General features: G+C 51.6%; 1 protein-coding gene across 4 annotated transcripts; it reads left to right on the forward strand.

The window, feature by feature from the left end:
- The first annotated feature begins 3081 nt into the window (after positions 1-3081).
- ADAMTSL2 (ADAMTS like 2) lies at positions 3082-27060 on the forward strand. Of its 4 annotated transcripts, XM_017809913.1 has the most exons (18): positions 3082-3204; positions 4234-4376; positions 4979-5054; positions 5463-5565; positions 7221-7366; positions 7468-7591; positions 8548-8628; positions 9817-9992; positions 10912-11254; positions 11949-12330; positions 15847-15950; positions 17813-17939; positions 19853-20066; positions 21764-21919; positions 23292-23462; positions 23582-23758; positions 24851-24995; positions 26240-27060. In XM_017809913.1, the coding sequence occupies exons 1-18, from the start codon at positions 3094-3096 to the stop codon at positions 26356-26358; spliced, it is 2898 nt and encodes a 965-aa protein (XP_017665402.1). In that variant the 5' UTR covers positions 3082-3093; the 3' UTR covers positions 26359-27060. The 4 variants fall into 4 exon arrangements, with proteins under 4 accessions (XP_017665402.1, XP_017665399.1, XP_017665401.1 ...); XM_017809910.1 differs by lacking the exon at positions 3082-3204 and having other exon boundaries at positions 4117-4376; positions 10912-11176; XM_017809912.1 differs by lacking the exon at positions 3082-3204 and having other exon boundaries at positions 4117-4376; positions 10912-11176; positions 11982-12330.
- Positions 27061-27536: the final 476 nt, after the last annotated feature.

Below are 27536 nucleotides of genomic sequence, written 5' to 3' on the forward strand. Positions count from 1 at the left end.
CAACCGATGGAAAATTGCAAGTTGCAAATCAACCTGGCTGGGTAAATTAGAACAGGCTGGCAGACATTTAGCCAAACAGAAAAGGAGACTTCATTTCCCATGTAAATTTTTTGGGACGGATTCTCTGTCACACAGACATCCCTGGGAGGACTGAGTCCAAATTAACAACACCGTGGACCTGCAGTGATTCCCTGCAGAGTGTTGGGAGCTGTGTGGGGATCTCTGCCCCATGGTGGGGTTGCACTCACCCTGAGGCCCTGCAGATGGACACTCCTGGCCTGTGGCAAATGGTGACAGGGCTGAACGTGGCCACCAAGGTCCAAGAGCAGCCAGTGCCATAACCTCAGTGATGGCCTTGGGTGCACTGGGAGCACTGGTTTAGCCCTGTGCAGGGCAAGTCTAGAGGGGAAGGAGTAAAGGCTTGAGCTGAAGAATCTCTGGTGGGGTGAAGGGATTGTTCAGGTGGGCTGCTCAGAGCTGATGGGATGTCACCAGTGCCCGTGCAGGGGGGACTTGCTGAGGAATGCATGGGAGTGTGTGTTGCCACGTAGGTGAGGTGTCTCACCACATTTTACACGTACTGACTGCAGAGAACAGACCAGATATATCATCTATAGGTTATATACACTGTGTAACTGTGGCCTTCTTTACCCACAGGCTTTTCTCTCTCTCTCACACACACAGACCAGATACAACCCGTGCACGGCTGTCACTGAGCCAGGGGGTCTGTCCTCATCCAAAACGGCTCTTCACGTGCCCCCAGCCAATTTTCTGACCCCATTTTCTGCGCGGCAGAAAACTGTTTCAAGCAGCACGACTGACACCGGGCCTCAGCAAACAACCCCCAAAACCCCAGAACCTCGAAGATTTGGGTTAATTTTCAGCAGAAAGTGAAATTAAAAGCCTGGCAGTCCATATCCAACCACCCCTCCCCTCTGCCCTTCCAGAGGCAGGATGCGACCTCGCGCTGCCCACCAGGGTACCGGCAGTGTTTCGGCCGGCGATGCGGGGCTGGGTGTAGGGGTGGGGGCAGCAGGTAGCGTTCCCTCACCCGAGGAGGGGAGAGCAGCATCCTCCCGGGAGATGGCCGGGAAGCGGGGGGAGCAGAGCATCCTCGCGGGGGTCCACGAGGAGGGGGAGTGCAGCATCCTCCCGGTGGGTGCCCCGCGAAGTGGGGGAGCCCAGCATCCTCCCGGGAGGTGCCCCGGGGGGGGGACCAGCGCTGCGTGGACCGGAGGGAACGCATGCGTGCGCTGCGGGCTCCCCCCGCCTGTGCCCCCCCGGTCTCGCCGCAGGAAACCGGCTGGCGGCCGCGGGCCGGCGCCGGGGGAGGCGAGGGGTTAACCGGGGTGGGGGCATCCCGGGCCGAGAGGTGTGAATTCCGCCCGCTCTCCCCCCTTATCCCCCCCCACTCTCCCCCCCCGTCGCCGCTATAAGAGCGGCCGGCGCGGGCTGGGGGGAGCCACTGCGGCGGCTCCTCCTCGCTGGAAGCCCCGGCGCTTTTGGCTGCCCTTTGAAGTCGGGAGAGGGAGAAGGAGGGAGAGAGCGTCTGGGGCCGCCGCTGCTCCGCTCCGCGCCGCCGCCGCTCCCGCCCGGCCCCGGAGCATCGTCCCGCCCGGCCCCGCCGCCGCCAGGTACGGCCCGTCCCGTCCTGTCCCGTCCCATCCCGGCTCCTCCGGACCCTTCCCCGCTGCCCGCCCCGCAGAAGTCGAGCCCCGCATCCCGGCTCTGCATCATCGCCCCCGCATCTCCCTCCTGCCGCCGGCGCTCCCCCGGTGCCGGCTCCGCGATGCTGCTCGGCCACATCCCTCCCCGCTTTCCTTAATTTTTCCTCTATTTAACCACGCAGCCCCGACCGCCTGTAGGATAAACTCCGAGCGCGCTCTGGTATTGGCTTCGAGTCAGGAGTGTCTGGGAGCCTTAATGAGAACCAAGTGTAAGGCAAGTCTCAGCCACCTGTCCCCGAGATCCCCGGCCAAGCGCTCTGGGCTCCCATTAATCAATGGATCTGCCTCTTGGAAAGTCTCTTTTGCATGCTGGACCTCTTCTCTAGGGCGCTCGCAGAGCGCATTTGGGGACCTGGAAACCCTCTGGTAATTTTTCTAAGCCAGATACCAAAGCAGTGCTGGTATTGCCGGCAATTCTGCATTTCCAAAACCGCTACAAAAACCTTTGCAAGGAGGAAAAGAAAAAAAAAAAAAGCGGTAGGAAAGAAGCTCTTTATGTTGCAGGTCTGCAGTCCTGCCCCCTCTCTTCAGGAGCAGCACCTCTCCCACCCCCCTGCTTCCCAAAGATACTGTCTAGCTGCTTTTCAAGGGAAATTAGCTCAGGGGAGGATATTTTTTCTTTCCTTTTCTTACAGACGTGAGCTGCTTTGATTGCCTGGAAGCATGATTTCCTGAAACCTGCTCCTTTCTGGCTCTTGCAGCGAGGTTCACAATAAAACGTATTGTGGTTTTGAGCTGGGTTTTATTTAAGAAAATGCCATTCTGGGTTACTCTCTTTCATGAGGCAGATGGAGAAAGAGATGAAAGGCTGACACTTGGGATACTTCATTTCTGCTCTTTAATTGTGGGGCGTTTCTTTTCTATAAGAACAGGCTCCTTCCCTGGGAATCGATGGGAATTGGAGTGGAACAAATGAAAAAAAAAGGAGAAATAATGGCTGTTAATTGCACTTTTTTGTTTATGAAGCCTTTCATCTCATTCTTCCAGGACCAGTTCTGTAAATGAGGATATTTAAATGCACTGCTTTTATGGATCCAGGGACACTTCTAGTTACTTGCTGTGGTGTAAGTCGTGCTCTCTTTCAAGACAGGCTTGGAGTGGTGTCAGGTGCAGCCACTGGAAACCCGTGCAAAGTTGTGGTTTGACAGAGAACAACCGAGCTGGGAAGTGAACCTGTACTGTGTTAATGCTTCCACTAATTAAATATAATTTTAGGCTCAAGCCCTTGCAGTCACTGGAGGCTGGTGTCACTGGGAATGCTGGAGAACACATGTGCTGTGTAACCCAGGCAGCAAAGCAGCCCCTGCTGCTGGTGGTGGGGCTGGGTGGGATTTTTGCTTAGTGCAGTGTCTGGTTGCTTTCTAGGATGAAGGTACCTAAGTGGAGGTGGAGCAGCATCTCCGTCAGTGCCCGATCGCAGCTGAAAGGCACCCTGGCCCTTCTTCTTGCGGGCAACGTTTTATTTGTGATAGCTCAGGTAAGAACATCACCTTCCAGGGGGTCCCTGGGCTTTAAAATGCTGCAGTGTCTGAAAGAGCAAACCCTGGGGCTTTTGCAGGACTGCTCTGTGCATGCATTGGGTCTCCAGAAAGCGTGGAGCTTTCTGACTTGGCTTAGCTCTTTAGTTTGGGCTTGTAAGTTGTACCTTTTAGGGGACAATAATAAGGTTGTACTTTCATGGCTAACAGTATTCACAGGTCATTTCAAGGACTCTGAAAGGCTGAGCCCTGCTCTAGGGCATCACTCCTCGGTCCCTGCAGTGGCTGGAGCTTTCATTTACTTTGCATGGAATAATTTTATCCCTTTTTCAGTAAGCACAGAAATTATAGCACTCCCCTAACCAGCAGGTGATTCTGGGGGGAAAATTAAGTCCCTCCCACTGCAATGAGCAATAGCTGGGATCCCCCAGCAGGCTCTATGCCCCTTGGTAAGGGATGTGGATGCATCTCATTTGGCCTCTGCATGGCTGCACCAGGAGGTGGGACGTGGGGGTGTCAGGGACCCTCCTGATGTGCCAAACCTGTGCTTGCAAAGAGAGTACACAGGCTCCTCCAGCCTGCTGGCACCCGGTGGCACCCACTAGCATGCTCTCCTGCTGCAGAGGGGTTTTGCAAGGGTTTGCTGAAGCTTTCAGTGAAGCTTTTGGCTGCAACTGGCTTTCCAGCTCCCTGAATTCTCTGTGGAACAAGAGTCAGAGAGCACCAAAAGTCTTGGAGCGTTTGGGGTTATTTGGGAGCTTGGTTTTGCCAACTGAGAGAAACAATGAGCATTTCCTTTCCTGAGGAATCCCAAATATTGCCTTTTCATTCCAATTTGTAATGAAAACACAACTGGAAAAATGCAAGACTTGTTGCAGGATGGAAACCTCAGAGCTGACCTCAGCTGGAGAAGGCAATGCTCTGATCTCACAGGGCAGGCTGGGAGGGGGATGCCCTCAGTCCCCTCACCCAGGCTCCGGGGTGTGGACACTGACTGCTGCTTCTCTTGCCCCACCTGCTCCAAGCAGGACCTGACACAGACCTCCAACAGCCTGGAGGAGGGGGCAGACGTCACGGCGTACTGGTGGGGCGAGTGGACCAAGTGGACGGCGTGTACCAGGACCTGTGGGGGAGGTGTCAAATCCCAGGAGAGGCACTGCCTGCGGCAGAGGTACGGCACTCACTTGGTGAGGGGGGGGGGGAGGAGACTCCAGCTTGCTGGAGGTAAACTCGATCCAAAATGTTGTTGCTCAGTGAATAAGGGCTGATAGAAAGGTGTCTGACCCCTGTTTGGGCAGAAGGAGTGTCCCTGAGGGTGCTGTGCCCTGGGCATCCCTGCCAGGGCTGCCAGCCAAGCTACTCCTGTGCTGGCCCTGCAGTGTCTCCAGCAGGGATTAGTGCAGCAGGCAGCAGACACACTGTGAGCCCATTCCCAAGGCTTCTGGGCACAGCAGTGAGGACCCCTATGGTGCAGGGTTGGTTGGGGACCTGCTGATCCCAGGTGCTCTGTGCCTGGCTCTGCTCTCTCCAGGCTGTGTGGTCACCAAAAAGCACTTTGTAAACTTTGTCCCCAGCCCTCATCCCCATGATACCTGCTGGAATAGTTGATGCTGCAGGTAACAAAGCCAGAGAGACCTTTGCTACCCACTCCAGGGAGATTATGTTAGATCTCTCTGCTACATGGAGACTGACCTTACAGAGACAAGGGACAAATATATCTAAAAAAGGGAAAATTATTTCTGATCCTTGTCTAACCATCATCTCCTTATTCAGAAGAAAATCGGTGAGTGGGCTGGCTAATAAAACTTGCACTGGGACATCCAAAAGATACCAGCTCTGCAAAGTACAAGTAAGGATATCTTTTGTCTTGTTGGGAACAATCAGTGTGGGAAGTCATGTATGGCATTTCTGGGTCCCTGGGAGAGGCAACACTATTTGCCCTGTAGCTGTCACCCTGCTGCCCCTCCAAGCAACTGGGAGTCCCCTTCTTTAATGCCCATCACTATTATGTCAGGACTTTGGGCCTTTTACCTTTGCTGGAGACCATAAAACCCCAGCGTTGGTAGTAATTGCACCATTTCCCAGGGGGCCCCCCTGGCTGTTCCTGCAGTGGGGGGAGGAGAAGGAGGAGGAGGAGGAGGAGGATATAGCCCTGGATGGGGAAGGTGGTGGAAACACTCCTTGCAGCTGGTTGTGATGTGCCAGAAACTTTTCCTGCACTTTGTTTCCATCAGGATGTTAATGTATCCTATTCTAGGAGTGCCCTGCGAACGGAAGGAGCTTCCGAGAGGAGCAGTGCTCATCATTTAACTCCCATGTGTATAATGGCAGAACATATCAATGGAAACCTTTATATCCTGGTAACAAGACATTCTTTGTGTGTTTCATAATGCTCAGCCAAATATTTTGATAGTTATGATGCTACAGCCTGCAGGAAGGCTCCTCCTCTGCTGTTTCAAAATGATTTTTCAGAGGCACAATCAGCTGTCCCAACTTCAAAGGCATGTTTGGCAGCTGCAGGGTAGCTTAAAAATTGAATAATAACATGAATTTGAGGCTGTAGCCAGTGTTGCTCTCAGCTCATGGGGACCAGAGGGGCTGGAGGAGGATGTGAGAGCATGGGGTGATGGGCTGTGCTGGCAGGGAGGGTCAGGCTCACCCGGACGAGTGTCCTTTGAGATGAGGCCATTGCTGGCTGTGCTGTGTTTCGGTGACATTTGTCGCTCCCACGCCCTCCATGTGCTCTGTCAAACGTCACCCAGATTCAGTCAGTCGGTTTGGTCACCAGGGGTGAGTGACACAGAACTGCAGGAACAACCTGGGAGTCAGAGACTGAGGTTTTATTTAAATGTTAGACACCAAACTCCCATCAGAACCAAGTGTTACAACACAAATCATGGCCAAGTTTTAGAGCTACTGGGTACTCAAGACCCTTCTCCTGTCGAGGAGACTGCTGAGTGCTGGTTCTTCAGATTCACAGTGCCATTGGGTGCCTAAAAATAGAGATGGGATCTGTTGCAACTTTATTTTAGTGGTCTCTGTCCATGCCTAAGAACAGTTACTCTCCATGAAATCACTTGTTGCCTCCTTTACTGTGTAACAAGCCCTTCCCTCTCCAGCCCTAGCAGGGTCAGCAGGGTAGAACTTGGCCCATGAGCTGCAGCTCCTTGGTGGCTTTGTCCCTTTGCTGTGGCAAGGTGACAGTTTCTCTAAACATGTTTGCTCCTCAGGCTGATTCACCAGGGATGTTGCAGTGAATTGCTTTGTGTTTTAGCAGGTGCTCACGTGGCTCCTGGGGGATTTGCACAGTAATGTTTTGACACTGGTGCTGCCTTGCTGGGGCACACAGGCCAGTGGGTACACTGCTGCTCAGGATTTGGGGGAGATAAACACTCGGCATCATGTTTTCTGATGCAAATATGAGTTTGTAATTTGTTTCCTGTGGATGTTGTAAAATGTGGGACTGCTGTGCTGGTGGATGCTGCCAGACAGTTTTGTCTGCAGAAAGGAAAGGGCGAATTAAGTCCAACATGGGGTGAACGTTTATGGAAAAGTTATATAGTATAAAATGTTTTAAGTTGCTATGGGTTTGAATATAGGCTTACTTATGTCTTTCTAACAATACATCTGTTTATTTAACTCCTGTATGGAGTGCTGCTATGTGAACATGCGTGTTTTTGTGCAAGTCTCTGCACAGAGCAGTGTTGCTGCTTTGGTGCCTGCCCTGGGCTGATGCTGGTGATGCCACTGGCATTCCTTGGGCATCTCTTCCTGGCAGCAGAGAGGTCTGCCAGGCTGTGCAAAGCCTTGCAGCAGAGGGCTGTTACACTGTCAGAAGTGCCATCTCCTGTCTAGCCTGAAACACAAGAGGTGGCAACTTCTGAACTGTTGGCTGCTCTGCAGTTGTTCTGTTGCTGCTGTTGTTTAGCTTGGCAGAGGTTCCTTGACTTCTGTAGGATGAAAGTTATTGTGTTTCTGCTGGTTTTGAATCTCTCTTTATATCCTTTCCCCTTAGATGACTATGTTCACATTTCTAGCAAGCCCTGTGACCTTCATTGCACCACTGTGGATGGCCAGAGACAGTTAATGGTTCAGGCTCGGGATGGAACATCCTGCAAATACACTGATTTCCGAGGGGTTTGCGTGTCTGGAAAATGTGAGGTTGTTAAACATTATAGCAAAAATACTGTTAGTAGCATTCAGAAAATTGCGATGGTGCAACGTTTGCCTGACCCTCAATGCTCTGTTTGTGCATTTTTTAGCCCATTGGCTGTGATGGCATTCTCTTTTCCACCCACACCTTGGATAAATGTGGAGTTTGCCAAGGAGATGGGAGCAGCTGCACCCACGTAACCGGCAGTTACCGGAAAGGAAATTCTCATCTTGGTGAGGCCTTGGGGACCGTGGGCTTTATTTGTGTCAGAGGGCTGGTTTTTAAAATGTACTTATTTCCTTGGTAAATGGCTTTCAATCTTTACCAACTGCCCAGCTTCAGTTTTTTTTTTTTCCCCACGTGTTCTGTGTTTGTTAATGCCACTTGTAAATTTGGGCAGAGAAAGCCTTGTTTAAAAAAAAACAAACAACCAAACAGGAATTTAGCATGAGGGTTGTCAGAAACCAGAGGTGTCTCTGGTTTTGATTGGTGCAAGAGGGTTATGCAAGAGGGTGGTGTCTATTTTAGCCGAAACCAGGACACTCATGACCCAGTAAGACTAGAAATAAATTATTTGTAATAACAGGAAGCAATGATATTTTGAAACACCAGGATTTCAAAAATCAGCAGAACCTACTTGTCCTAAATATAGCAGTCTAACTCAGGAACTGTGATTAATGCTCTCCGAGGATCAGTTTGAGATGGAGCAAGCTGCAGGAACCTCAGTGGATGTAGGAGGACTTGTCCCATCCCATCTCTTGCCTAGTGCTAAGCAAAGGGGAATCAGAGGAGAAACCAGCTGTAATTTCTTGCAGGTGTTTTAGGAAGACTGGCTGACAATGGGATCAATACTGAACCATGAGACAGCTTCTCTAGCTGATAATGTATTTGAAGATAGCTTTTTCTTACACCAGTTTTGATAAACATGATATCTGTGCATGTAAGGATTGCATCCTTTCCCCCTTTGGATGCGTTTTCCCCCTGTAAACCAGGATGAATTTCCTATTACCGACAAGATCATCTTTTCAGCTTAACAGTTACCAACATTAGGGGCTTTTTTAAATCCATAACTCCTTAAAAATAATTTTGGGCCCAGGCCAGAGTGTTTACTATGTTGCAGGGACTGTGGAGTGTTTCATTCAGATTATGTGTTACAAAGATCCTTTCATTAATCCGTAGTTTCCCGTAGGCTACTCTCTGGTAACGCACATTCCCGCCGGAGCGAGGGATATCCAGATAGTGGAACGGAAAAAGTCTGCAGATGTTCTGGGTGTGTATAACCTCTTGGTGCTTCCCTAGGATGCATGCCTATGCTGGATAATGCTTTTTCCAACGCGAAGCTGGAAGCGGTTTTGTCATCCTAGAATATCCTGAGTTGGAAGGGACCCACAAGGATCATCGAGTCCATTTATTGCAGACATGAGCTAAATCTGTAGTCAGTGCAAATCCAACCGTGTTGTCTAAGCCAGTGTGTTGCTCTTCTCTGCAGTCTCTGAGCACCTGGGCCGTGTTTATCAACACTTTGATTGCTTTAGTGCAGGAACTGTTGGTCAATATTATTGTGATTTCAGTGTGGTGTGACAAACACTCTGGTGCTGGATCACAGATGGCAGAGTGATTTCACCTCTCTTGTGATTCCCTCCACGTTCTCCCACATGGGGAATGTGCAATGGCCCCGTGAAAACAGCACCAGGAGGATGTTATCTACATGTTGCCTCACTGAACTGTTGGTGGCCACACCATCCATCTCATGGTGGAGGTGGCAAAGCTGCTTGGGAGCAGTGTGGAAAAATCTGGACTTGCCCAAGAGAAGCACATTTGCTGCTGTCATGCTCTGCTGCCTCAAAGGCTCGTGCCATGTGCAGGAAGGTGGATGCCACACCCTTGGAAGTGTTCAAGGCCAGGTTGGATGTGACTCCGAGCAACCTGGTCTAGTGGAAGGTGTCTCTGCCCATGACAGGAGATTGGAAAAAGATGAGCTTTAAGGTCCCTTCCAACCCAAACTATTCTAGGATGATTCTATGAATGAAAAAGGCTTGATTTAGTTAACAGTTCCTGGGCTAGCTCTGGGTGACCTATTTGGGCCACTGCTGGCTCAGGTGGCATCAGCTCAGGGCTCCCAAGGAGACAGCTCCTGCCCTTGGCCATCTGACAGGCTCTGTCTGCAGGGCTGGGATTGTTAAATGTTCACCCTGTGCTGGTGCCAAAAGGGTGAGAGTAGCCATGGGCAAGTGAAAGCCACATACCCAGGAGCTTGCAGTGTACACATGGCCCAGAACTCTGGGCACATACTCGTGTGATTTGTGTTGGAGATAAGTGACCAATGCATTGCAGTGTAGGAGAATTGCTTGTTTTACGACTGTGACACTCTAATTTTATCCCCTGAATGAGCAAGGGGTGGTATCACACACCTCTGCTCTTGCATGTGATGGCCCTGACTTTTCTCTCTCGTTTGAAGCTGTGGCTGATGAAGCTGGGTACTATTTCTTCAATGGGAACTATAAAGTTGACAGTCCAAAGAACTTCAACATTGCAGGCACAGTGTTCAAGTACCGCCGGCCCATGGACGTGTACGAGACCGGCATCGAGTACATTGTTGCCCAAGGACCAACAAATCAAGGGCTGAACATAATGGTGAGCTTTGATTTTTGGGGTTTTTTTCAGGTTCTCAAGGCTGGGGGTGATGGGGAAGAGAAAACCTGCATTGGATCAAAGAATGGGTGGCCATGGAAACAGAGTCCTGCCACATGGGCAGCTTGAGGAGGGGAGTGGAGCAGTGACCAATTACTTACACAAACCTACTTAATCTGTATTGGTGCTCTCGGGTGCAGGCAGGGCTGTGAATAATGAATGTGGGCTTGGTAACTCCTCTCTGCAGGGAGAAGATGCCTCAGGCACTGCAGGGGGATTTCTCTTCTACTCCTTGGCACTTGTATCCAAGTTACCTGGCAGGAAAAGTGAAAATAAGAAATTGGGCCAGAGAGCTTAGACAAGTGCATAAAACTTAAATCCCAATTCTTTCCTGAAAGCAAACCATCTAAAACCAGGCATTTGGAGAAAAGTCCCTTAATTTTCTCCTGGGCAGCCAGCCAGAGCCCAGCTCCTGAGAGCTTCCATGTAGCCCCAGGCTCCTCTGGAAGGGGAAGCGATGGTTGCCTGGGTGCTTATAAAACATTAGACCAGTAAGAGGTTGTAGTTCTCAGCTGGGAGTCCCCAGCCCCACTGTGGGTATAATAGCTGAAGGGTGTGTGTGCTCTTCATGAAGCCACCAAAAAAAAGGCTTTGCCTTTTTGGTCAGTAAGTTCTGAAGTGGCTTTCCTAAGTCACTCGGTGTGATCTGTGGCTCACAGTCCCTGAGCTGGGACTAATCCCCATGCCAAATAACCCTTGGAAAATTGTGGTGGGCTCCAGTTGGAAGAAGCTGGCAATGTGAAGGAAAGCAGATTGGAAAATAGCAAAGTAGGTGCTCACCAACTGTCAAGTCCAAAATGAATCACAAGCTCTGTGTGCCATACATTCACTGCAACTGCTAATAACTTAATTTGTTTGCTAGGTCTGGAATCAAAATGGCAAGAACCCATCCATCACGTTTGAATACACTCTCCTGAGGAAGCCACACTCAAAAAATCTGCAGCCCATCTACTACACCTTCTCCGAGTCAGATAGTGAAGAGAGCAGGGAGTTCGATGGGGACGTGCCATTGGGTTTTATCCAGCACAATGCAACCTATTTTGGGAAAATCTCCACGGAAAGGATAGACTTGGAGAACCAGGTGTTTGGAAGGCAGGACACGGAGGAAGATTTAAACTTGAGCAAAGGTCAGGAAACCAATGAGGTCTATGAAAGAGCAGAAACAATTGACTGTGAGCCAAAACTGAAGGGCAAACAACCCCAAGGTAAGGAGGAGACTTGGGCCTCACTGTTCTGCTTCTCAGAGCTCTTGTTGAGAAACGCTCTGTTTCTACCTCTGGTGATCCTGTTGGTTTGTGTTTCGGAAACCTCGGAAAGTTCTTTAAAACATCTCTGCTCATAAATCCTCTTTGCCCTTCAGGTTCTGGTTTCTGGTGGGGGTTGGAGGGTGGATGGGGGTAAAATCTCCCCGCTGATGCCCTGCTGTGCTTTGCCTCATGCTGAGGACAGGAGGGAGCCCTGGGTACTCAAAACTCCCCGTCACAACATTTTATGTCAACACCCACCCCTCCCCAGCCCCCAGCAACCTCCTTCCCACTCGAGTCCCTTCGGCATCCCACCCCCAAACTGCCTTGAGTGCTTTCCCAGCATGGCTGCATGTGCTCTGGGGCCAGGAGGGCACCTTCCTTTCCGACCTCTGCTACTGCTTGGGGCAGTGCTGGCGGGTGCTGAGCTCTCCTCTGGCCACACCACAGAGGGAATAAGACCCACAAAGCTGCACACCCTCCCCAAGGGGTACAATCCCACGAGATTCCCCCTCCCCAAGAACCCAACTCCTGCCTCTCTTCCCCTGGGTGGCTGCTCAGGCGTGTCCCCGCTGCTCCGGGCTGCTTTCCCCTCCCAGGCTCAGTGCATTTTGTGGTTGTCACTGTTGTTTCCCCCCTGTTGGCTCCAATCTAGATTCAAACGTAACCAGGTCTACTTACCAGACAGACCATGACGACAGAGACTTCGACCCCAGGTTCGCCTCCAGGGAGTTCCTCTTGGAGAATGCCATCACGGACAAGCTGCTGGACAAGGCCTCGGACTCCAAGGAGCTGGTGCTCAACATGACCATGAACAGCATCTTTGCCCAGGGAGACCCCATCAACTCCGTGGGGTCACACATTGACAGCCTCTACGTTGACTACGAGGACACTGATGGGGTTGTGACCTACTCCATCAACAGCACTTACCTGGAGCTGAGCAACGGCAAAGCCACCAACACGTCGGCAGAGACACCGTTTTCAAACACCACAGTCACCGTGAGCAGCCCTCAAGGGAACAGAACCCACAAAGCAAGGTAGGACACGAGTCTTTAATTAAAGTAGTTCCTGCTTAGTGTTGTTTTCAACTCATAATAGCCCTTTGCTGAATGCAGACCCCATTGCATGTTTTCTCTCTGCTTTGGAAGCAGAAGGTAAGTGGGGGTGGGATGATGTACGTGTAAGTTTTCTGTTGGGAGTTAATTTGGAAGGAAGGGCCAGAGGTTTGGGAGCAGAAAGTCAAGAGAGTGTTTAATCAAGAGGAAAGCTAATTGTCCTCCTTAGTGGGCGTGTTGGTAAGTCCATGCTGACATTTGTCAGCTTAGACCTTGCTCTCTGCTGTCACAGCTTGTTGTCAGAGCCGTGGCCCCTTTTGCCTTCTCTTGACATCCTGCTCCTATTCCCCAGCCCCTTCCTCTGAGTTCTGATGCAGCAGAAGTTGGTCCTGGCCCCTTCTTACCCACCCTGTTGACTGCCACCTATGATCCTCCTCCCATGTGATGGCAGGAACGTCCTTCCAGCACCTCCCAGGCATGGCCCTGCCTGGGAGGTGTTGGAGAGGCAGAGCAGGACACCAGGAGCTCCACTGCAGGTCCTGCAGGAGCAGCCTGGGTTTGTTGCCTCAACAGCTGCAGAAGCAGCACAGGAGTCACTGCTTGGACAGGAATATCACAAGCTCTGCAGTAGCAGCTCATTGATTGATATTGGGACCTTCAGGATTCCTTTAATGGCTGTTTTGAGTGGAAATGTTACAAAATGCCCGTACTGACAGCAAGATGTGGCTCTGGGTTTGGTGTGTCATGGGCAGGGGGCTGGAGCACAAGGCATGGGAAGAGCTTTGGGGGCTGGAGTTGTCCCATCAGGAGGAAGGGAGCTGGAGGGACAGCCAGAAACTGTGCTGGAGGGAATGGGGATTGGAGACAAGGGAAAACCTCTTTGTCCTGGTGTGGGGCAGGGTCAGGGATCCCCATCCTTGGAGAAGGGCAAGGCCCTGTGGGACCAGTCTGTTATTGGGGTCAGCCTAGTTCTGGGCAGGAGGTTGGACTTGAGACCTCCCAAATCCATCCCAGGCTCAATTTGGGATGGATGGTGCCTTTTTGCTCATTTTCATTCCCTGTCAATGAACAAGCAAGGGAAGATCAGCTCTTTGCAGCCAGTCTGTCCGTGTGGGACAGTGTTGGTTGGAGGTGGGGGAGTTTATTGCTTTCTGAACTCTTGTAGGTCTTAGTGTGGATGGATTTACCCAGTTACAGGAGCACCTTGCAGGAGCTCTCCCAGAGAGGTGTTCCCTCTCTAGGAACAAGCCCCACTGGGATGGGGATGGGTGGGTGGCTCTTGGGCCATGGTAGGGATGCAATGCTGCTTCTCCTGTCCTGGAGCAGTTTAAAAATGTTCTAGGATGTGTGGGACAGATCCAGGCACCCTTCATCCTTCATCCCATGCTGTGGTGTGCAGCCAGGGCTTATCCTGCAAGAGAACCCACCCTTTTGCTTAGAAAAAAACCCTGAAATTACACAGAGAACTGTGAGCCCAGGGACTCTGGATGTTGATCTGTGGTGTTTGTGTGTATTTGTCAGGATTATTCCTCTACTTTCCCTTTTGGGAAAAGGGAAAGCCCAGATCTCAGCTAGGGATGAGGGACTGGTGCTAATTTTTGGTGCTGTTGTTGCTTGAAAAGCAGATGAAAAGCACAGGCAGGGAAGAAAATACTTAATTTCATTATAAAGCTCATAATAAAGAGAAAAAATAAAATAAAAATCTCCCCAGTTTTATGGGACAATGAGCTGCTGTTTGCATTTAGAAGAGAACAAAAGGACAGTTTTGTCTTTGCTGGAAATGGTCAGAGCTGAACTCTGCCCTGTGCCCAAATGTCTGATTCCTCTGGAAAGAACTTGTCCCTGCGACCTCCTTATGCATAGAAGCTCTTTTTTGGGATCACATATGTTAAAGGGACACTGTTGAAAGATTTTTCTGTCCTCAGATGTAGGATAAAACTTATTTTGAAGAATTTCTCCTTTTCAAGGGAGAGGAGTCTGGGTCACAGGATAACTTGGTGGTTACACTGGTGCCTTAGAGCAGGGTATAGAGTGAAGGATCTAGGTAATACCCAATTTCCCAGGCAAATTAAAGCACAAAAAGCAGGTGTTGGCTATGTTTTAATGGATCTCACTGACAAGTGTCATTTGTGAGCCCTCTCCTGGCTGGGTGGCAGCTGGTGGCACGTGGCAGGGACCAGGGGCTGGTGTGGGTCCCCAAGCAGAGCTGCTGTGGCAGATAAAACCCTATTTATAGCGAGTTGAGGTTGCTATTTTTCCACCAAAAAAAAAAAAAAAGTCACATTCGTTTCAGTTCCATTTCAAACGCAGGAAGCGACCCTTTGCCAAACTGACAGAGGCAAAATCAACAGGGAAAATGAGATTGTTGTTGTTTTTAATCCTTCTGGAGGCTCAGTGCTGGCGGTGGAAGGAGGGTGGGTCCGAAAGGAAATGGCTGGATTCTCAACAGTGTCCTTTTAAAGGTTGATTTGATAGGCTGGACCTGAACTTCTTCTTACAAACAACTAAATAAGGCAATTTTCAGAGCTTCTGCTGCCTAGAAATCATACAAGCTGCATATCTCGCCAGGCCAGAGACAACTGGATATCAGGATACAACCTTGTATGCTATTCCAGTGTAGCTGTTTCAAGGGTTTGAACAAAGGTATGAGAACAGAATCGAAGCCTTTTGTTGTAAAGGTGCAGTATCCCTAATGTGTTACGCCCTCACAGCCTGGAGGATGCACTGAACGGGGAGAAGCTGCTATTCTTGGTTTGATAAATGCATTTTTGTACACCAGGCTGACTCTGTTACTCCTTTCCCCCCATGGCATTCTGTGTTTGAGCACAGTGTGGATCTGAGAGATGCAAATTACCTACCTAAAACAAACCAAAATGAGCCAAAGCAAAGGAAGAGTGGCGAAAGCAGCGGGCAGGCAAGTGGGCTTTGAGAAACGGGCTCGTAAACTCCTGTGCCATGTGCTGGCTTTGGGAAGGAGTGAGCTGTGGAGATTGGAGCAGCCGAAATCTCTGCTGCATTGAGCAGCACGAGTTGGTTTGCCCAGCCCTGGAGACACAGGGGAGGAGATACTGCACCTTTAGTCACTGTATGCCGAGGGCCAGGTGTATTTGAGCAGAAAATGCAAACTTTTTTGTTAAATTCTGAACTGTTTCTACTTGTGGGTATTTTTATCCCATTCTCTCTATTTCTAGACAGTGGAAGCTCTGCCTCTAACCGGGCTGGGGATTCTACTTGGGGCTCAGGACAGGTATGTTGTGAAACAAACAAACAAACAAAAATTGATTCAAACAAACAAACCTCCCGAAAAATCAGAAAAACCAAACCCAAACAAAGCCAAACAAAGCACATCCCCTCCCAAACCCAAACCCAACCAAACTGCAGCCAGATGTGTGTGTCTGTCGTGGCCTGTCACCGCTCGCCTTGTAAATGCCTTTTTTGTTTGTTTTGTTTTTTGTTTCTTTTTTTTTGTTTTGTTTTGTTTTGTTTGCTTATCGCTAGAAACAGATTGAAGTTGTTAAGAAAGGGCCAAGGTGTGAGTGCTGCTGACATGTACAGGTGGAAGCTTTCCTCCCATGAACCCTGCAGCTCTACATGTACCACAGGTAGTTATATGAAGCAGCCAAATTCTGCACAACCGCTGAAATCACCTGGTGTGTGAGTCACTTTTATGTCTGTTAGGGATGGGAAAGATCTGGTGATGTGTAGGGGATCCTGTGATCTCTGGAGCTGGTTTAGCACGACCCCAGATCTGCTCTGCCCGGGTGTAAAGGCGGGGAGAGGAGCTGGGGGCTGAACATGCAAAGCCCACTGACCCCTCAGGTGTGCTGAGGACCAAGATTTGGTGCCCAGCGTGTCCATCCTCCTGCAAAACATTCTCCCTTTGGGGAGCTCTGAACTTTGCCTTTGCTTCCCTTGGCTTTGTGTCCCTGCTGGGGCTCAGCAGGATCCCCAAACCTGTGCCGAGTCTCCCTTTTCTTTCCCCTTCCTCCCCTTTTTTAACAGCTTCGAGGGGTTTGAAAAGCTCAGCTACTTCCCCGCAGAGTGAAATTTTGAAGATTGTTCAGCTCTGGCAGGAAACACAATGGCATTTGGCTTTTTGATTGTGTTTTGTTTCTCCCACTCCTTCTACCCTGGAGCCTGATCTCGGCTGCGAGGGTGTAAATCTGGAACAGCAACATGGATGCCAGGGATATCAAAACTGAGCCTCTCTTCTTTATGCATAAATGTCCTCTTTTTGCATAAATTCCTCCTTTTTGCCCCCTGAAAAGCTTCAAGGCACCTGATCTTTCTCCTCCTCCACCCCTTGGTTAGGGGGTCCTGGCCCCTGCCCATCCCTTGTGATGAAGCAGGCATGTGGGTTGTGCACTCGCCTGCACTGTCCCTGAAATAATCCAGATCCTGTGGTGCTTCTGGAATTACAAAGAAGGAAAGAAAGGGGAGAGAGGAGTTTACAATCTAAGGGACTTCTCTTAAAAGAGCAAATGCAAGAACTTTATATTTTCAGCATTTTTTCTTGTCCAACAGACTCACACTCACAACAGGAACTTTGCAAGCCATCCCTCTCCCCAAGATCTTGTCATCCACATGTTCTGGGCCATTTTTGACTTCTTTGAGCCTCTCTGAACAAATTTCTCCCTTCACTGGGCCAGCCTGTTCTGCCCTGTTTCGCAGCAAGCCGAGAGAGGTTTTACTTAAATTTCTCCCTTCTCATTGCCTTTTCTTAATGACATATCGCAGAGAAGCAAGGCCATGTCAAGAGCTGTAGATCTTTTTTTGGTTTCATGTAAACCATATGTTCCTGAGAGCTGCAATTCTTGTTACCTGTAGCCAGAGCAGCCTCCTGGTCCCCAGCCAGGTCCCAGAATGGACTTCACAACATTTACTCTGGCACGGGAGGCTGCGGGGGAAAAGGTCTCGGTCTGACGACACTGGCTGCCGCTACTTTCAGAGGGGGAGCAGGAGGGGCAGGTGCTTCCTTGCCAAACCTCCAGGAGCCCTGCCTTGGCCTGGAGTGCTGGATGCACCTGGGGAGCACCTGGGTGCAAACAGGGTGTAATGCACAGAGAGAGAGGGTGGATGGAGCGGGTTGGGGACCGTTTTCTGTCGCCTCCACCCACGAGGCAGGGTGGGAGCTTCCAAGCAGACTTGGTGCCCTGAGTATTTCCTATAAAAATGTGTTAGTCATATATTGATTTTGGTGGCAAGCCCTGGCAGGGGTGGCCATGCCTGCTTTGGAGCTGGCCAAACCCAACCACGCTGCTCATATTGGCTGGGTGGCCACTGCAGTCCTCCCCTCCCGGCAGCATCCATCCTGTGGGACAGAAAGTCCAGCTTGCTGCTGGAGGAAGTTTGGAAAAACGCAGCTAAAAAAAGAAAAAGAGGGGAGGAAAAAAAAAAAAAAAGAGTTTGGATGTCCAAAATCACCAAGCATCCTGTTGTGTGTGTGTATTCTCTTTGAAACTAGGAGTGATGTCCACATATGCGATGTGTGTTCGCTATGATGGGATCGAAGTGGATGACACGTACTGTGATGCCATGACCCGTCCCGAGCCCATCCATGAGTTCTGTGCTGGGAGAGAGTGCCAGCCAAGGTACCACCTCAACAGCCCAGAGGGCTTCCTCTGCTGTGGATTTCTTTGGGGGAGGGGGTCGGTGTGGATTTGTGGGGGGCAGCAGGGACACCCCGTAACAACCCCATCCCTCCTCCCCCAGTTCCATCTGCCCAAGCTGTGCTGGGTATGCAGCAAGACTTTCTTCCTGAGTGCTTTAGCTCAAGCTGCCAGGTTAAAACTTCCAGAGTTTGCACCTGGGGCTCTCATCAAGTCCAGCTTTGAGCAGTGCAGGGCCATCCCTGCCCTGGCTGGAGTGCCGAGAACATCTGAGTGGATTGGGTGGAAGGGCCAGGCTTACAAACTGTGCCACAAATCCAGCCCTCTGGTTCCTCCAGCATCCCAAACATCACTGAGGTTTGCTTGCTGGTGCAGAGGGGAACCTGTGCTGGAAGTCCTTCTGAAGGTTGTCTTCTGACATGGCTCTCAACCACAGGGATTGTTGAGGTGTCCAGTGCAGGGATGATTGTGAAAGAAGACAGGGGAGGAAAACACATGGAGTATAAGATCTCCTTGAACCTGCAGGTTCAAGGGCAGGCTGCAACTGAGGCACGAAAAGTGTGGGGAGGTGAATGGTGCTGCTGCTGGGAACACACCTGCCCTGTGGGCACCATGGGGACTGTAATCTCTATTTGCAATAACTCTGTAATTTTTTGGCACAAATATTAGGGCTCTTTTCATGCTCAGATTCTCCCACTGGTCTTTCATAAAGCAGGTCTTCCTTATGGCTGTGCTGTTCCAGCTCCACTGGAAGGGTTTGCACTGTAGAGGAGAATAGCTGCTCTGTGATTTACCAGTGGTTGCAGCTTGGTGATGGGTAAACTGGGGAGCACTGGGAATTCAAAGAGGTCAGCCAGCACATTCCCTAGCACTTGGGCAGATGGGAGGCTGCTTGAGCTGGCAACACTTTTCCAACAGAAAATGTTAATTTTGACAGATCTGGATGGGGGAGACCTTGGTTTCATCTCCCTTCTGAATTTAAGTGACACCTCTAAATGTGTGACATCTCCCTGCGGCTGCTTGTTGTGCCTGGAGCCTCACATGGGGTGTGAGGCCTTGTGGCAGCCAGAGACAGGGCTCTCCTGCTTGGAGAGTGGCAGCAGTGGGAGGCGTGGAGGCTGCACGGGGCAGTCCTGCATCCAGAGGAGCTGGAAATTCTGATCCATTTAGATTTTTACATTTTTATCTCATTATTTAATTCAAAATTGCTATTCTGTTGCTGTACTTTAAAAAGCTTGACTTTTTATGTCTTTATCCTTGGTTTACAAGCTGCTCCTCTCTTGTCAGGGCAGTGGTGGCAGGGGACAGTAAGGGACAGGCAGTGCTTGGAGCAGATCCCAGCTCTTCCAGCCTGTCACATGTGGTTAGCAGAGTTAGAGTGATGGTGGGATGGGAATGTCTGTCCCACCACGGCTCAGGCAGCTTTGTGTGACATTATTGCTGGGATTTGCAGGGTGATGGATGGCTGTGTCCTCTCTGCACTTCAGCTGAGCAGGCAGAAAAGAGAGAGGTCAAACATGGGCAAAGAGCATGATGGAGAAATGTGCTGGCACAGCCGGGGTCGCAGTGGGGGAAGCTGCAGCCTGTGGTGACAAACGCTCACTTGTCACCGAGGACACCGGGCCAGGCCCTGCTGGGCCACCCTTCCTCCTGACAAGCTGGTGTTTAGCTGTGGGCACGAGCTGGGGTCTGCTGGGTGAAACCACCATATAGCAATGCTTCCCATCCCCTAGGAAAACCTCTCACATCCCTTGGGAAAACCTCTTGTGTGCTGGCAGCCTGACTACAGCTCACTCCTGTTGCAGCCACCTCCCTCCAGCCGAGGGCAGGCAGGGCTTTCCCATGGGATGCTCCTGTGCCTGGCGTGATGGCCCCTCTCTCTCTTCCCTCTGCAGGTGGGAGACGAGCAGCTGGAGCGAGTGCTCCCGCACCTGTGGGGAGGGATACCAGTTCCGCATCGTCCGCTGCTGGAAGATGATCTCGCCGGGGTTCGACAGCTCCGTGTACAGCGACCTCTGCGAGTCCGCCGACATCACCCGGCCGGACGAGCGCAAGGTCTGCAAGAACCCGGCCTGTGGGCCCCAGTGGGAGATGTCCGAGTGGTCTGAGGTGGGTCCCTGGCCTGGCAGTGCTGAGGGTCAGCAGCTGTGCCTGCGCTTTTCTGTTCCTTTCCCGGCGTAAAGTCACCCACAGCCGTCAGACACTTGGCCTGTGCGGACACTCACTGCTGTCACTGCATGTGGACCAACGTGCAGCAGGGTTTTTTTCCCCTAAAATGAAGATCTGGCTCCCATATAGGATGGGGAGGTCACTGCCATCCATCAGTCGTGGGCTGCTGAGACCCTGAGGTAGGGCAGGAGCCCACAGCTCAGATCCTCCCACCATGACTTTCTTGGCAGCCTCTTCAACCCCAAGGTGCCAGGGAGGAGATTCCATCTCACACCTGAATTAAATTCCTGTAAACTTCCCTTCTTCACCTCCAATTTCTCTGCAGCACATGGAGAACGAAACCTTCTCCTAGCTGTGCCTTAAGCCGATCCCCAAAGCTGCTGAGATGGTTTGGGAAGGCACAGTGCTGCTCCTGTTCTACCTCACTGGTTTTCTTGGGAAAACTTGTGGAAAGGGTTTGTGCCCTGAATTCCTTTCCAGGCACCAACAGTGTTCCAGCACAACCCTTAGAAACATAAACCCATGGAAACGACCAAACCAGTGCTGCTTCCTCAGGGTGCCTCTTCCCAAATCAAGCACAGACCTTATTTAAGCAAGAGCAGACTGAGCTCTGAGCCGAGCTGTCCGTGGGTGCCAACCTGCCCCATGGTTTACATCATGAGGAATATGACTCTTCCTCCTGGGAAGCTCCCAAAACGCATCTTAGTCATAATTTCAATGTCTCTGTTCCTCTGCGAGCTGGTGTGCATAGTTTCCCTGGAGCTGATGGAGTGGCTGGTGCATTCCCTGGTGGTGCAGGATGTTTTGACTTTCCCAGCCGGGTAGAGAGGAGCTCCCTGTGCCCGTGCTGGCGCGTTTTGTCCGGCGTAGCAAACCAGAGTGGCTTTTTTATTTTTCACAGAAATCTGTATTCTCCTCCAGCATGTGTCAGGGACAGATTGCTTGAGACAGTCCTGGAGTAGATTGTTCTTAGCCAGCAGCAAAGCTAATCTCCTTTGGATCCCATCTGAGGTGGGGTGCCAAGTTGGCTGGGGAAATAGGCATTAAAAAAAAGCACATTTCAGGGCTCTGAGGATTAACATCTCGGCGCGGTGCGTGTGAGCGCTGTGCTGTTGACACTTTTCCCTGCTTTACGTTATGCACGGAGCAAATGTGTGTGTGAGAGACTGTAGTAACTCAAATCCAGTTCTAAATAATGTCACCGGGCTGTGCAGTGCCAAATTTATCTGCAGCATAAAAATCTCGGTTGTGCAGCTCGGGGGGAAAACATTCTCCAAAGAGGAGCTGGCTGTTCCCAGGAAGGAGGAGAGGGAGATCTCACTCTGTCTCTAAGTGACAGCTAAAACTGTTCAGCTCTGATCAGGCATTTTTGGAGCCTTGGGTTCCCACCCTCTGGCATCACCTGTCAGAGAGCACAGCACCCGGGCAGGATGCAGCTCTCCTGCACCTTGAGCTGACAGCTGAAGCTGTCGAGGGGGTTCTGGGGAAGAGTCATTTGTGCATTTTCAGCGTGTGCCTTTAGAGTTTCATGTTGAAGTGTGGAAAAAAAACCCAAACAAACGCGAAGCCAGCGGCTCCCAGCTCCCATCGTGTCGGGAGCCCCGGCTGATGGTGTCCCCCCCTGTCCCCTCCCGCAGTGCTCGGCCCGGTGCGGGGAGCGGAGCGTGGTGACACGGGACATCCGCTGCTCGGAGGAGGAGAAGCTGTGCGACGCCAGCGCCCGGCCCCTGGCCGAGAAGAACTGCACGGGGCCACCCTGTGACAGGCAGTGGACCGTCTCCGACTGGGGACCGGTGAGACCCCGGAGTGGCCGGCCGAGTGGCCATCGCAGCCCATCACAGTTTGCAGGCTGGCTTGTCTCTGGCACTGGGAGATTTGGGGTTGGGCTTATCCTCCTTGGTAGCTCCCACCTCCTACAGACCCGCAGGCAGCCTGTGCTCGGATCCAGCCTCCAAACAATTCCACTGCTTTGGCTTTCCCAGTCTTCGTGTCACCTCTGCCAGCACTGTCACCCTGGGTCGCCCTGACTGCACTGGTGGTGATCCAGCACCCCAGTGAATCCCATAGATTCTCCCTAGGTCCTCCTTGAGGGTCCTGCCTTGCAGGGGATGCAGTGCAGGAGGGGTTAAACCCTGAGAGACCTGGCTGAGGGCCTTAGTGGGTGTCAAAATCCCTTTGTCTGTCTGCTGCACAGCATTCCTTGACAATGCTGATGCTCCATGCCCAAAAAAACAAACCTTTTCCTTTTTTAAATCCCTTTTCCTTTTTTTTTTTTTTATTTTCCCCTTTCTCTTTTCCCTTTTCCCCTTTTAATTTTTTCTTCTTTTCTCCTTTATTTTTCTTTCCCTCTTTTTTCCTTTGCTCTTTTTTTTTCTCTTCTCCTTTTCTCTTTTTTTTTCTTCCTCGCCCCTACCTTTTTTTCCCTTCCTGCACAATTCAGCTCCAGAGACCCCCTCCATCCCAAGCTATTTTTACCCAGGTTTTGATACATTCACATCAGCTAAAAATAAGTAGTTTCCATGGCAGCGGCAGCGCTATGTAACACCAGGAGCCTCTGCAAGAGCGGCCGGGAAAGCGCTGGGGAGCACTGGCTGCTCCGGGCAGAGCCTGTCTGGCCCTGGGCAGTGGGGGCGGAATATTTGCAGCCACTTCCTCGGTCCCCTTTGCCTTGACCTCTTTGGGAGCCACCCCGGGGTTCCCTGCTTGCGGTGCTTCCCCTGCTGCCTGCCCTGAGAGATGCTGAGTGTTGCTCAACACGGTGGGGCCACGGCACTGGCACAGGTTGCCCAGAGAAGCTGTGGCTGCCCCATCCCTGGAAGTGTTCCAGCCCGGGTTGGACAGGGCTTGGAGCAACCTGGGATAGTAGAAAGTGTCCCTGCCCATGGCAGGCGGTAGAACGAGATGATCTTTAAGGTCCCTTCCAACCCAAATCACTCTAGGATTCTGTGATGATTAAATCTGTGTTGGCTGTGGTGGGGCTGCCTGGGAAGGATCCGCTGAGCTTCCCTGTGACTATTTTAAGCTGAGCCCAAATAATCCCCCCACGATTTGTGGAAGATGGGGTTGGGGAGGTGGGGGCCTCTGTCTGCACTGTGGGATGGGGCAGGGATGGAGCCCTGCTGCCTCCCCACCCCTGACCGCCCGCCATGCCCGCTGTGGTTTCAGTGCAGCGGTGGCTGCGGGCAGGGCAGGATGATCCGACACGTGTACTGCAAAACCAGCGACGGGCGCGTGGTGCCCGAGTCACAGTGCAACCTGGAGACCAAGCCACTGGCCATCCACCCCTGCGGGGACAAGAACTGCCCCTCGCACTGGCTGGCACAGGACTGGGAGCGGGTAAGTGAAGCCCCTCTGCAACAGGGGGTTGGTTTTGGGGGGCAGTGGAGGGGGGGTGCCCTCAGCGGGGTCGGGCTGGGGTGTGTGGATCTCATCGGGCCCCACTCGTGCCCCTGCAGTGCAACACGACGTGTGGCCGGGGTGTGAAGAAGAGGATCGTGCTCTGCCTGGAGATTGTCAATGGCAAGATCAAGACCCGCAACCCCGCTGACTGTGACGTGGCCAAGAAGCCCGTGGAGGAGACGACGTGCTTCGAGCGGCCGTGCTTCAAGTGGTACACGACCCCCTGGTCGGAGGTGAGCGGGGAGGGAGCCCGGAGGATCCATGGGAGGGAGATGGGGAAGTGCTTTTCCTTCAAGATGTGCTCGCCCTGGGGGTGTGAAGCCCTGTCCCCTTGTACCAAAGGTCACACTGCCTGCAGAATGCCCCAGGGTGGTGGGTGAATCTCTGCAGGACATGGTCCCTGAAGGAGCACCCAGAGGGGCTTTTGCTTCACTGGCAGCCTGGAGCAGAGACCCTGCCCTGCCGTGGTACAACTGGGACTGGCTGTGCTTAGGGAGAATAGGATTGAGAGGAGGTGCTTGGGGTCAGCTGTAGATTTATTTTTTTTCTTTATTTCTCCTCCTCTTTTTTCCTGGTGCCGCTGTTGGGAGCATGGCTGGGGCTGTGCACAGAGCTCATGGAGTGGCTGCCCTAGGGATGCAGGGATTGAGGATGCACAGGTTGCCCCAGCATCCTGCATAGTCTGAAAGGTAGCTGAGGTTTGGTGGCCAAGGGGCTCAGCCCAGCGAGCGTGGGCTTCCTGCAAGCCCTCCCAAACTCAATCTTCCTCTCCCGTCCTCCAGGCGCCTCGTTTTGTTTAGTCTTGCAAACCATCATCACAGCCTATAATTAGCCAAAGCAGCCCTGCTGTAATCCCAGCCTGAAGAGGCATCCAAAGGGCAGCAGGCAGCGAGTGCTGGGCCCAGCAGTGGCTCCACAAACCCACAGTGGGATGTGCAGAGGTACTGACTCTGCAGCCCCACTCCCGGGGTGCTGTGGGGGTCCCATGGCCTTGAGTTGGCTGCAGCCACCCTGGTCCTACAGAGCAGTGTATGGACTGGGCCGGCTCATTCGTGGCCCCTTGCGAAGGGGCAGCAGGAGGAGGGAAGATGTCAGTGCCAGGGATGGGGCCACATCCATCTCTCCCCGGGCAGAAGCTCATGGTGTTGGCAGCAAAGATGGAGTAAGGGGCCAGTGTTGTGGTGCTGAGACAAGGCATTCAGCCAGGGGAAGAGTTCTCCTCCTGCCTTAACACCTCCAGCAAGCACATTTTTTAAAGTAGATTCTGGCTCAGCACAATCCCCTGTGATGGCAGGGTCTTGCCTTACCCTCTCTCTGTTCCCCAGTGCACAAAAACCTGTGGAATTGGTGTAAGGATGCGGGATGTGAAGTGCTACCAAGGGAAGGACATCGTCCGGGGCTGTGACCCGCTGGTGAAGCCGGTGGGCAAACAGACCTGCGACCTGCAGCCCTGCCCCACAGAGCCCCCAGGTGAGCCCCACTGCTGGCAGCACCCTGTGGCCTTGATTTTCCATGGATCACCCCCAAGCAGCACTGCCAGCATCTTAGCTTCCACTGCCCCCAATTGAATAATCATCCCAGAGAGGATATACGGGGGCAACTCTCCCTCTGTGCCCAAGTAATGGGGTGCACTGGCTATTTCTGGAGGTAGCCCCATTAAATTAAGGAGAGAGTTCAGAAGAAGCATGTCCTTACCTAAAGATAAAATGGATCTTTGAGAGGTGACTCGGGTGCTGTTTCTATGTGATTCCAGCTTAAGCCTAGGAAGTTTCATCTGTGCCATTATTTTAATGATTTTTGGTCTCCGAATGTCCTGTGGGATCTGTAACTATCTCGTTATCTGACTCGTCTGCTGGCTCAAAGTCCCTGTGATCTTTAGCAAACATGTGGTTCTAATCCTTTAATAGGATTTGGGAATAAGGATGATGTGGGAGAAAAGCATGAAAATGGGAGACAGATTTGGGGCCGGCTCCTGGCTCAGGTCTGGCCTTGCTGGGTGCTCTCAGCTGCCCTCTCCCTTGGGATCAGGATGGGGCATGGAGCTTGTGAGGTGCCTTGTGGCCACCTTGTATTCAACTGTCTACCTGGTGACCAGCCTGGTTTCATGCATCCTATGGATTTTAAGAAAAAAAAAAATAAATATATATGAAAGTGGAAATTCTGTGGGTTTGAAGCAAAATATTGCTCTGAAAGGAGCTGGGAGAGTATTGAAGCAGCCTCTGACCTCTTTCCTGTCTCCAGCATCTCACTTGCCCTTAACTCTGGCTGTGGCACTGCTGGATTCCCTTTCTCAAATTGCCTCCTTGGGGCAGAAATTGTGAATATGTTGGAGTCACCCTGTGCCCTACCAGGGGAGGCCCTTGGCTTGGGGGCAGCTCAGTGCCAGGCTCCCTTGGTGGCTCCAGCAATCCCTGGGCAGCTCCGTTTCACAGGAAAGAGCTTGAGCTTCAGGGCTGGGACCAAATGAGGGTCCCCAAGCCAGGCCTGGTGTGATTGAATGGGTCAGCCTTCTTGCTCAGGTTGAGAAGCTCCATGGTGTTCTCTGGGGGATGCTGGAAGGGATCAGGGAGGTGGCAGTTGCAGCCAGGGATGATGTGTCACTCAGCCCGTGGTGTTCAGGGCAGCTGTGCAGGGGGGAAAATGAGCTCAGGAGCTTGCAATGGCTTATTTTTCATTTCTTTTCCTCATCATGCCTTTTGTGCTCTCTCCCCCAGACGACAGCTGCCAGGACCAGGCAGGAACCAACTGTGCTTTGGCCATCAAAGTGAACCTGTGCAGCCACTGGTACTACAGCAAAGCCTGCTGCCGCTCCTGCCGCGCGCCCCACTCCTAGTGCCGGCAGCACCTCCCTTAGCGAGGGCTCCGTGTTCCATTTAGCCACACATCCCACAGACTGGTGATCAGGATGTGTTTGGGTTGTTTTTTATTTCCCCACTGATGCACAACTTCTCTCCTCGTCCCTCTCCCGGGGCGGTGCCGGCGCGGCTCAGCGCAGAGCCCGCTGGGAGCCCCCGCTATCAGAGCTGTACATAAAGTCGTGTATATTTGGTTCCCCCAAACTGCAGGTACATCCATGTGTTTTTTCACAAGGTCTGGTCCTTTGGTTTCTTCCCTCTGTGCAAGTTTGGGGTTGGTGAGGGGAAGGTGTGAACTCGGGGAAGTGCAAATTTCCCTCCACCAAGGGGATTAGTGCCTCTCTCCTAATTTATCCCAAGACCTGCACACTCTTGTTAGCTGCATTTAATGTGGTGGGAAGCTGATTCTCATTTGCTAAATGAACTCAAGCCCTTCTTTGTAATATGTAGGTGTATACTTTTTCAGAGAATTTTATCTTATAATCAAATGTTAGTTCCATAGTCCTTACAACCCCCCCCGATGCTGACATATTGTATATAATATGGAAACATAACTGCACTTTATATCACAAAAAAGACGTGCTCTTTTTTAATATATTTGTTTACAGACAGTGAACTTTATCCATATAATCATTAATTTGTACTCATATGTATATTTTAATAAAGTTGTCATATTTATGGTGGTATTTTGTTTTATTCTCCAGTTTGTACTGGGGTACTGGGAACACTGGAGCCAGGACCATGAACTTGCTGGTGCCCAGTGAAAGCAGAGCAGCTTGAACTCAGGGGAATCATGGCTGTTTGGACAGTGATGCAAGGAAAAGTCCCAGCAGTGGGGGGATTTTGGGACCACTGCTCTGAGTTGCTTTAGGATTGTGTGTGTGTGGCTTTGGGAACTGCAACCCTGAAGCTCTTCAGGAGTTTCTGAGCAAAGAGACTTGATAGGGTGCCAATAAGAAAAGGGCCTTTCTGTGCTCCCAAGGGGGTTGTTGCTCCGTGTTTCTCCAGGTGTGACCCTCCAATGCCAGGCTGAAGGCTCACCACCCACACTGGGGTGTGCACCCCAGCTGCTGCTGCATTGTTCCCCTCAGCAGCAGGGAGCTCCTGTGTCCACATGAGGGCTTTGCAAACACCACCCCATGTTTGCAGGTGCAGG

Source organism: Lepidothrix coronata, unplaced genomic scaffold (genome assembly GCF_001604755.1).
Source record: "Lepidothrix coronata isolate B3197 unplaced genomic scaffold, Lepidothrix_coronata-1.0 Scaffold28, whole genome shotgun sequence".
NCBI lineage: Eukaryota > Metazoa > Chordata > Aves > Passeriformes > Pipridae > Lepidothrix > Lepidothrix coronata.

What these genes read in the sequence shown, in the direction of transcription:
- ADAMTSL2 (XM_017809913.1), top strand. Translation starts at nt 3,094, where the DNA reads ATGAAGGTACCTAAGTGGAGGTGGAGCAGCATCTCCGTCAGTGCCCGA. An exon ending in AAAGTCTGCAGATGTTCTGG is followed by an intron (nt 8,629 to 9,816) that starts GTGTGTATAACC and finishes TCTCGTTTGAAG; the next exon opens with CTGTGGCTGATGAAGCTGGG. An exon ending in GAAGGGCAAACAACCCCAAG is followed by an intron (nt 11,255 to 11,948) that starts GTAAGGAGGAGA and finishes GCTCCAATCTAG; the next exon opens with ATTCAAACGTAACCAGGTCT.